Genomic DNA, 10,818 nt, shown 5'->3' with positions numbered 1-10,818 from the left:
GCTATAAAATAGTATACGATTTGGAAAAATGTTATATTTAAAGGGTATTCTCTTCCAATAACAGACAAAATGGCGGATGCCCATGCCGTCCGTGAGAAATTTACGCATGGAAATAATTCCTTGATTACACCTTCTAACACAATTTCCGTCAAGCTTTCGAAAGATTCACATCTAGAAAATTAACATGGCAGGTGAAAATGAGGTTGACGTGTATGAAGAAGGGAAGGGGGAGTTGGTGGACTGGCAGTTACCAGTTGCCTTCAACGAAAATAGACACACGGAAAAGATTGAAGGTTCTCGTCCAGTAACAGAAACATGGAGGATGAAAGAAAGGGTTAGCATGATTGTCATGAAATTTTTATGGATAGTATACCTGAACGAGGATACCTCTTTGTTTACAATAAGTGTCACACTATGTACCCGTAGTCAACATACTGCATTTGTCATCACAAGATTGCTACTACCAGTAAACTTCGTTTTCAAAGTTTGACAAGTTGTCACATAAGCACATCAAGCGCAGTAAGCAAATTATGTATACTGAAATCCATTAGATACGCATCACCTTATTATCATTGATCATGGAATACCCTAAACGAATTTTGAATCTAAATTGTGCTTATAGTCATCTGATAAACATGATACATCAAAGTGTGATCAAGTGCCTCAGCATTTGCTGAAAATTAAGTCTTCCTGTGAAGATCACTTGAAAATGCATAAAATGTGGGGAGCACCTTTAGAATACAGCACCACAACTTCTCGTGAGGACGATCTCTTCCGTCGGTCACGTGTCATTAAGACAAGCAACCAGTTTGTGAGAACCCGTCGGACGCGAAACCCGCGACCTTCGGATTGTTAGCTTGACAGCTAACCGTCTGAGCTACGTCCACACTGTTGCACAATGTGCAAATGTATCGAGTCATTCCTGTGACGTCACGGAAATGAACGTAAAGAGTCGAATAGGTCACGGACAATTACGAAGGTTACGGGTAGACTTGGTGTCTCGTGATTTTAATCTACGGACACCTGCCGAATGGACCCGATGCCATTTGGCACACCAGTCCCATTCCATAATCTACAAGATAACGTCGCGGCGGGAATGAGCCGATATGCCTCAAACTGAAAAGGGTTGTTGACGTCAGGCGTTAGGCGTAGATTTCACGGTGCATGCATGAATGACGCGCTTTTATATAAATCGGTGATTTTGTGACAGAAAAGTGATGTAGGGAACACTGTAAGGATAATGTGGATCGCACTAAGGAACGAGGGAGACATGAGCATGTGTAGTGACGGCACGAGGGTGAGTTAGCCTTCGAATCATTACTGAACAAATGTTGCGTGTGAAAGAGGCTTGAGTGCAAATTCCAGGCCAATTTCCATTAGCCCAAAATTTCTACATTAAACCATTTCATAGTGTACTTTTGACGTTTTTGATTTCCGGTTTTTGTGTGAAAAAAAGTATTAAAATGCAAAAGGAAAAACAACAAATGGTATTTACGTATTACACCGGACATGTACCTATTATATTGGATTAGGTCCCTAACCCTAAACCCTCAGCCCTAACCCTAATCCCTTGAAATTATCCTAATAAATAGAATGCATTGACCGAACACGCAGTATTAAAATGCAAAAGGAAAAACAACAAATGGTACTCACGTATTACACCGGACATGTACCTAACCTAACCCTAACCCTAACCCTAACCCTTGAATTAATCCAAATAAATAGAATGCATTGACCGAACAGGCACAAACATGACTGACGTGTCCAGTGTAATGCATTATTACCGCTTCGAAAAATAAAATACTAATAAAAAACTTTCTATGTAATGGTGCAAATTACTGAATGACAAAAACATATTTGTAAATTTAAAAAATGCAAAATACAATAATACACAAAACATAACATCTCAGCACCCCGTAATACAAGTAAATATGAGTGTACTAGTGAAAAAGGAAAAAATATTTCAAACTGGTGCTTGCAAAACATTGCGCATCTGCTGGTATACAACCACTGGAAACTCTCAACATCGTTGGGCTTATGCAATGACATAGCTCGTAGAGATGAAACACCAGTGAGCGGAGCTTATACGCACTCGTTGAGCCAGAAAACTGTGTTGCCATGCAGGCGTCATAGGGCATTGTTTCGAGAACGTGCTTTCAAACAAAATCACATTACATTACGTAAAAAGGTATTATGACGTATTTTTAAAGTTTGTGGTGCTGTATTCTAAAGGTAGGCCAAATGTGGCAGTTACCACTACCCACTGACAGTTAATTCAATTGCATGCCAAAATTAGTTTTGAACAGCACTATGTTGTTGACTTTACATTATGTCACATTTATCATCTGATGAGAGAGAAAAGAGCTGTTGTGTTCCTTGAGGCTGTTTTGTCTACAGGTCAGCAGAAGAGTTTACCTGTCAATTCAACAAATGTCAGGTTATCACTGCGCCTATGACAAACTGGCACAACCAGTGATCGACCATGCCAAGTACAACCATGTGTCGCAACCTTAACCCAAGATCGTCATATCCCCCTCACTCACTTATGGAACAAGTTCAAGACAGCTTCCCGAACAGACACTACCATCTGTGGACGAAAGAGAATCACCCCCTAAGCGGTACAGAGTTGATTGTGTCAGCAATTACTGCATGCGCGTAGACCATATATTGGTCAGATACTCACTCAAGATACCGACAACGTACTAAGGTGCTGTACATATCAGCACTGGATCCTTAGATGTGTGAAGGTGTTCTCTTTTTCTGACAAGTCATCTCAGTCATGCAGATGGAATCATCAGGGTACAGTATCAACATGGAGGATGTTATGCTGATTGTTGCATTCAACAGGTGAACCTATGGGGTGGTGGAAGCATTATGGTTTGGGGAGGGATTAATGTCCATGGCAGAACACCTCTCTGCATATGTACAGCTGAAAATACATAGTGGAGGTACTGAAAATAATATTTGTTCCACATATGGCAGCAAATCAACGTCTTCACATTCCGCAACAGGATAATGCTCCACCCTCATACTGCTAGATACAACCTGAACCATCTTCATCAAACAATATTCCTCTCCTGCCATAGCCATCAATGAACCAGTAGAACATGTGGGATAAGATGGAGAGAAGACTTTTCACTTGGGAACAAGGAAATAGCGTCCATGATTTGCAAACTCACTTTGTGAGATGTGTAACGTAACTGTGCTAGATGGAAAAGGTGGCTATATCTGTTACTGACATTGACTGTGTAAACTTTTGAGTGTGAAATTTTAATTGCACCCCCGTCATTGTTATTGTTATTCATGGTTGCACTAAAATATGAATGACTTCTTTACCTTCTTCTTGTGTTTCCATCATGATTGACAATTTAGATCACAGTACAGACTAGTTCTTTTCTTCATTGGTCACGGCGATATGAATTCTTTTTCAGAAGACGTCCTCCTTGGGGTACATATAAGCATTAAAATTTCCATTTTTAAAACCTACGACAGTTTTAACTATATGTTAATAAAAATGTTTGCAAAAAAAACCCACAATATTATAATGAACGCTGTTATGGGCCTCCGTTGGCTCTGGTTGTCTGTAGCCCGGTATTTGCCGGCTACGCAACAGGTGCCTCTGTCACTTCCCCACCGGATGGGTTCTACCCTGTTTCTGGGGGCTTTGACAGTTGTATAGGAGGCTGCAGAAGCAGTTAGCATATTCAAGGAGTTGAGCAACCCTCCACTTCTGGGGCCCAGTCCTTGCCACTGCATATCCTTCCACTTCTGTGAAGGAATCTTCTAAGTGGACTGCTCCACTGCAGACTCACAAAGGCAGGGGCAAAGGTAAGGGCAAGGCTACTCAGTCCCAGCAGCTTTTTCAGAGGAAGCGGAAGTCGGCCCCGGCTTCCCAGTACATTATCCTTGGGTACCCTCAGAAGACCCAGCGCATGCAGTCGTTGCATTGCAGACTGCTGGGATCCATTGCCTTTTACCCGACATCCCTGTTGGCTGCTGACTTTCCATATTCCTTCGGGAGTGTGAGAAAGTCACCTCAAATCCCTGGGTCCTGTCCACACTCAGGAATGGCCATTTGCCGCAGTGGAAGCGAGGCCCGACATCACAGGAGAAGGCAGACACGCTCCGTGCCGAGGTCCAGTCATTGCTGGACAAGGCAGCCATCAAGATGGTTCCGTTGGGGCAGGAAAATGGGGGGTACTACTCCACTTATTTCCTGGTCACCAAGAAGGATGGAGGGTTCAGACCCATACTAAATCTCAAAGGGCTGAACAACATGATAGAGATGGACACATCTTTCAAGATGGACACTGCGCTCAGTGATCTCATCTGTCGAGGCAGGGGATTCGCTCACGTCAATCAACCTCAAAGATGCATACCTTCATGTCCCAATACACCCTGATTTCAGGAAATACCTTTGGTACTTCAGTTTGGCTATCAGTTTTGTAAGCTCCCATTCGGCATCTCCACAGAGCCAAGGGTGTTTACCAAACTTATGTTAATTCCAGCGCAGGTTGCCAGGTGTTGTCAGTAATGTCGACGACTGGCTACTCAGAGCGCTTGCCACTCACTTGAGGCGAGAAGCCACACAATGTGACACATGCAGTGATGGATATTCTCACCAAGTTGGGTTGGATTATCAACCTCAAGAAATCAGAACTCGTTCCGACGCAGGATCTGGTTTTCTTGGGTGCGAGATTCAAGACACAGCGGGGCATGGTCTTTCACTCGAGAGACCTCATAATTCAGAGGGTTGTTTTGCAATTCCTCAAGTCCCCCAGGGCCTCAACGCGGACATGGCTCCAGTTGCTAGGCAACATGGTGGTGACTGTGGACATAGTTTGGCGTGCACATCTGAGGATGCGACCTTTACAGCAGGCGTTAGCGCAGTTGTGGTCTCACTCGGAGAGTTACAAGAGGCTTCTCATGACTCCGGAGTGGTAAATTCTTCACTTGCGGTGGTGGACAGACGCCGGGAATCTATCCAGTGGGCTCCCCCTGGAGACCCCAGTGCCGTCATTCTCAATTCAGATGGATGCCTCCCTCGCAGGCTGGGTTACCCCTGATTACAAGGGTCCTCTTGCAGCTTGCCCCCCAACCAGCTCGACTACTTGTACTCCTTGCACCTTTGGTCGGCGCAACGCTGGTTTCCGGTACTCATCAGGTTTCTGGCTCAGCTTCCAGTCCTGTTACGGGACCTACTATCCCAGAATGGAGTGCCCCACCCGAATCCCAGGATTCAGTGGGTGGCTTGGCCAATGTCCAGAATCGCCTCAAGGCGAGCGGAATTCTCGCTTTCAGTTGCAGACACATTTCTGGCTTCGCGGATGGATTCAACAAACATTAGATATGAGGATAGATGGGCTTGTTATGTGCGCTGATGTGTCGGCAGGGGAATCTCGATCCCTTTTCTACAGATTTAGTCACTTTGCTGGAGTTTTTGCAATCTAGGTTAGAAGCCAGTCTCGCCGCTTCTACTATCAGAGGCTACTCCACAGCTATTTCTGCCTTTCACATACCTGTCTGTCCATCCGACTGTCGGGCGGATATGTCCCCTTTGGGACTTGTCAGTCGTTTTTGATTGGATGTCCGGTCCTCTCTTTTACAATCTGTAGCCTCTCTCTTTCTCCAGCTGTTAAGTTGGAAGGCAGCCTTTCTTGTGATGGTAATGTCTGGCAGACAGGTCGGTGACATTCATGCAATTCCTGAGCTAACCGTTTTTCACAAGGATCGGGTCAGTATTCGGTTGCCAGACTTGTACCATCTTAAGATGGCAGGTTCCTTTCATGTAACGGAGCCTATCAAACTTCTGGCTTTCACTCAGCCTCCATCGTCCAGTACCTACCATCAACACGCTCACATCTCAGATGTCCATAAAACACTTAAGGTTTATATCAAACGAACAGCATCTATCTGTAAGGATGAACAACTGTTCTGCTGTTATGGCGGTGGTAATGCTGGCCTTCCGGCGAACAAGCAGATCATTTTTAGGTGGCTTGTCTCTGCCATTTGTATGTTGCTATATTAACAAAGGCTTAACTTCCCCGGATGGGTTGAAAGCTCATTTGGTTAGGGTAGTGGCCACCCCTAAGGCATATGCTGCGGCTCTGCCCATTGAGGAGATCTGCCCCGCCATTATTTGGAGCCGGCTGAGTACGTTCATCCATCATTATCAGCTGGACAAACACACACGTGAGCATGCTCAGTTTGGCCAGACAGTTCTCCACAGTGGGCAGAGTAGTACCTCTCTTGCCGATTGAGCTTTTGAGTTTACATTACATATTGAAATAATAAGGAGTACCTACTCCTGATCATGAAAAAATATCTGGAGCCCTGGGGTCTGTTTTGCCGCTCTCGACACACTATCTTTGGGAGTCTGTCTTATGCTTATATGTACCACAAGGAGGACTTCTTCTGAAAAAGAATTGTACAAACCTGTAGAGGTTATTGATTCTTTGAAGAAAGTCCTCCTTGGGGTACAGATACCCACCTCCCCACATTCTGTCTGATTACGTTCAGCATGAAAAGTGAGGTGCGAGGTAGATGGCTAGAGTTACCTGCTCTTGGCTGTAGGGGGTCCTGAGGGGCCCTGTAGGGGTGGTCGAACAAGACAAAAACATGTGTTTTGTTTTGTAAATATTTTTATTAAGATATAGTTGCAGGTGTCGTAGGTTTTTTAAAATGGACATTTAAATGCTTATATGTACCCCAAGGAAGACTTTCTTCAAAGAATCAGTAACCTCTACAGGTTTGTACAAGTTTTAATTTGGTGATGCATTTCTAATGGATTTCAGTATACATAAGGCACAACAGTTTGTAGACACATTTTCTAGTGAAGGGAACAATTATTAATCAAGACGAGGAAAATGCTCTTTTTTGACAGTTGGTTGGAGTTCCTCTGCAGAGTTATGTTCCCCAGACATTCCAGTCATCTCTGATGTACATTTTGAATCCTTTTTCACCCTAATTAAACCCTAGTGAAAATGGCAGGTCAAACAGGGCACAGACCAAATTTACAACTTTACAAAAATAAAGACATCACACCATCATCAGAAGTAAGATCAGTGTTTGAGATGCAATGATGGGCAGTAGGCATGAGGGAATACACCTGACCAACACTGTCACCCTGATAATATTGATCGGTCATGGCTTGTTTCCAGTAATATTAGAGTTTTCAGTCAGCACAGAAAACTGCCTTCGCAGAGACGAAGGTTTGAATAATCTTCAAGCATTGGCTTGGGGTAGTCAGCATGATCACCATGGTTACTTTCAGTGAAACAATTGATTAACTGTCTTCATACTGACAAGGGATGGGTATTGGCAGGAATTCCGAATTGCAATGTATTGAACGTACAACATGCTAGAAAGCACTATGTAATGTAATGTATAGTGACTTCTACTGCATAACAATTTCCCCAAGATCTAGAATTTAAGGTCCAAAATATTTCCAGCAGCTGCCTTACTTCTGTTGTTTGGTATGACCTACATTCGTGTTTGGCCATGTAAAAGTTTCATGTAATACTCAACCTTTCTGAATGTCATATGCAGTCATTAACATTTTTAACAGGAAACTACCAAAGTGATCTTGCTATGTCACTAAAACTGATTCACAGTGATCGTATTGCGTTACACATTTACACCCCTTGTGATGACTTCAGTGTAAAACAACACAGAACACTGAGATAAGTATAATATATTATAGTACCTGGGGTGTGCATTGTTTCAGATGAAGACCGTCAGTGTGGCTCTAGTCATGTGTCTCAATGTTGGTGTTGACCCTCCAGATGTAGTGAAGACATCTCCCTGTGCAAGACTGGAATGCTGGATAGGTCTGTCACTATTCAGATTGACTTCATAAGGACAAATGAATAAATTGAGACTTCACTACAATGTAATAAAATATTAATTATGCTAAAGCTCTAAGATCAGACTGTCTTCTTTTTAAATGGGAAGTTGGGAACAGGTTATTTTCATTGAGCAGTTGTTTAATCGCAAGCAATAGTTAACACAGTGGTCACCATGGTGATAGTTGATGGTTCTGTGAACAGATCCCCTCTCCACAAGCCCCCAAAAGGCCTTGGAGTCCATTGGAGGCAATCTGCAGAAACAGTATGAGCGATGGCAGCCCAGAGCTCGATACAAGCAGAGCCTCGACCCAACAGTAGATGAGGTCAAGAAACTCTGTACGTCTCTCAGGAGGAATGCCAAGGTAGGGGGTATCTCATCCTGTTCCTTTTCCAAACTTAATGTACCGGTAATCGATAAAAATGACCAAGTATCATCTATGTAGATACTTCAGTCCTGGGAAACTGTCGTCACTGGTTACACTCAGCATGCTATAGACATGATAGAAAGCAAACTGTTGGTGAATAGTTTGAAAGATACTTTCATTCTAATAACGTCTGATTCCTGTGACCTCAAGCTTAAATAATAGATAACTCCTGGTAGCTTCTAGCACTAGTACTATGGCTAAAGTATGCTGCATGTTTCAGGAGGAGAGGGTCCTGTTTCACTATAATGGCCATGGTGTACCTCGTCCAACAGTAAATGGAGAAATTTGGGTCTTTAACAAGGTAATTATGTTATTCTGGATGATAGCACTGGTACGGTTTATGAATGGTCAGAAGAAGCAACGTCTGTTTCACAGATGGCACTCTAGTTGGTTAACTATCTGCCGTTATCAGTGCATGTTTGAGAATGTCGGCGTACATTCAGATATCGGACGTATCTCATGTGCAAGTCGAACACAAAAATCTTTATTGAATGGATGCTTGTGTCTTGACCTGTTACATTGCTGGAATTATCTTAGAAGTGGTGGATAAACCATTTATTGTAATGGTGCAAAACAAATGTCTGTCACACATGAAAACCAAACTTTGTTGTGTGGTTTCCGTTTAATTCTCTTGCCTAGTATCCAAAGTGACATGATCCCATGTATTTGAACATGTTGAAACAACAACGAAAAAGTGACCACACTGTTCCTGTATATACAATGTAAGCTGACAGAAGTAACCATGGTAACTGTGTAAACAAGGATGATGATGTTTGTCCCCTCAGAGTTACACTCAGTACATACCACTGTCAGTGTATGACCTGCAGACTTGGATGGGGAGTCCTTCCATCTACGTTTTCGACTGTTCCAACGCCGGCATCATTGTGGAGTCGTTTAGACAGTTCTCTCAACAGAGGGACCAGGAAATGGATGTAAGTTAATGTAACTTTACTGGTTACTGTTGGTGACACTTGTTTTGATAACAGTTTCAACTGAAATGTTTTGTGTTTCATCATAGCGGTAGGAGATTTGACACTTGTTTGAAGCCTGAGTTTAGTATCATTGGTTTTGGTGTTGTCTAGCATGAGAACTACGTGAACATGTTATCGGTCTATCTATTTACCATGTTAAGTTACAATGGACTAAAATGATACCATAAGCCAATCATATCGTTTTTAGGTAGAATGTCACAGTGGGTGATATGTTCTTTGTTCAGAGTGAAACCACAAACGGCAGCCAGTGGTATAGTGGCCAGGGTCCCCCCTCCTCCAACAAGCACTGCATACAACTAGCTGCTTGTGGTGCCAAGGAACTGCTACCCATGAATCCAGAACTACCTGCTGACCTCTTCACATCATGTCTAACTACACCAATTAAAATAGCCCTGAGATGGTAGGTTTCCTTTCATTCATGAATGATGTTTGCCATGATAAACATGTCATTCTTCTTCATAGAGATCGTCCTTGGGGTACATATTATGCATTTTCCGAGCTGAAAATGTCCTGTGACAGTTGTATCAATGTTTTTGAATAAAAAGATTGTACAATAAATAAACTCTTTTATTTATTATACGGCCCCCACCTCACGGAGTTACCTCCCGTTACGCATGCGCACCAACTGGGTAAGCACCTAGGCCCGTATCATCATTCCTTCTGCTGTCACTGCCTCTAACAGACGTATGTGTCGAGCGGAGCTGACCTTTTCTGAGAGAAAGAGTATAATGTCTGAGACACCACCTGTATGTATGGTCTTTATTTTGTCCTTGTTAAGGAACAGTAAAGCTTTGCGGTCGGTTGTTTCATAATTGTGACTTTGTATTAATTATTTTACGCTAACTTTCCCGTGGTTTACGCACATGTTGCTCTGCCATGGCGGGAAGTTTAGCGTGCCACGTGGTTGTAATATTGCGTATTGAACCAACTATTTCTTCCCGTGGTAGCCTTCATGTATTTTTCAATGTTTTCTACGTGTATCTTAGCTGCTGGTCCGCCGTTAGCTACATGCTTGCGTGTTTGCTTTCAGGCGTTTTCCTCCTGTTCGCTCTGTGGACAAAGTATTCCACGGGCCGACAGACACGACAAGTGTATCGTGTGCTTGGAAAAGACCGGCCATGAGGCCGAAACTTGTGAAATTTGTCTGGGGATTTCCCCCCGGACCCAGAAGCGGAGAGCTGCCGATACTCTCTTTTATAGAGAGATGCGGGAGGCGGGAGGGGAACTTACCCAGGTCCCCCCGTCTAAGGCTAAAAAGCTGCGCTCTAAGGGAAAAAAATCCCGTAGCCAGTCCCCTTCTCCCGCTCCTAGTAGCGGTTTTGATATGACTATAATCACACAGATGTTTCACAGACTCGATGAGGTCCTTCGTTCATGAGACGGTTGGAGGACTCCGGCAGGAGTTCTCGCCCACTCTGAGTGGGGCGAGGAGAGTCTGGGGGGGATCGCCGAGCCGGCTCGATCCCTAGGCCTTGAGGCGCCTGTCGATCCGTTGCCTCTGGCTTCGGGTCCGGACGCCTCGGCTGCCCCGGACGGGGAGGTGCTCCCAGTCCC

General features: G+C 43.8%; 1 protein-coding gene across 1 annotated transcript in view; it reads left to right on the top strand.

The window, feature by feature from the left end:
- Positions 1-69: 69 nt before the first annotated feature.
- LOC124263219 (regulatory-associated protein of mTOR-like) overlaps positions 70-10,818 on the top strand; it is a 48,247-nt gene continuing 37,498 nt past the window's right edge. The window contains 6 exon segments of the mRNA XM_046697807.1: positions 70-334; positions 7,727-7,829; positions 8,049-8,209; positions 8,493-8,573; positions 9,058-9,204; positions 9,489-9,664. Coding sequence (XP_046553763.1) covers positions 185-334; positions 7,727-7,829; positions 8,049-8,209; positions 8,493-8,573; positions 9,058-9,204; positions 9,489-9,664 — 818 coding nt within the window. The 5' untranslated portion in view covers positions 70-184.

Source organism: Haliotis rubra, unplaced genomic scaffold (assembly GCF_003918875.1).
Source record: "Haliotis rubra isolate DU_JTF1 unplaced genomic scaffold, ASM391887v1 Scf871, whole genome shotgun sequence".
In the NCBI taxonomy this organism is placed as follows: domain Eukaryota; kingdom Metazoa; phylum Mollusca; class Gastropoda; order Lepetellida; family Haliotidae; genus Haliotis; species Haliotis rubra.
The sequence above is the reverse complement of the archived record's forward strand: the minus strand, read 5'-3'. Positions and strand labels throughout refer to the sequence as shown.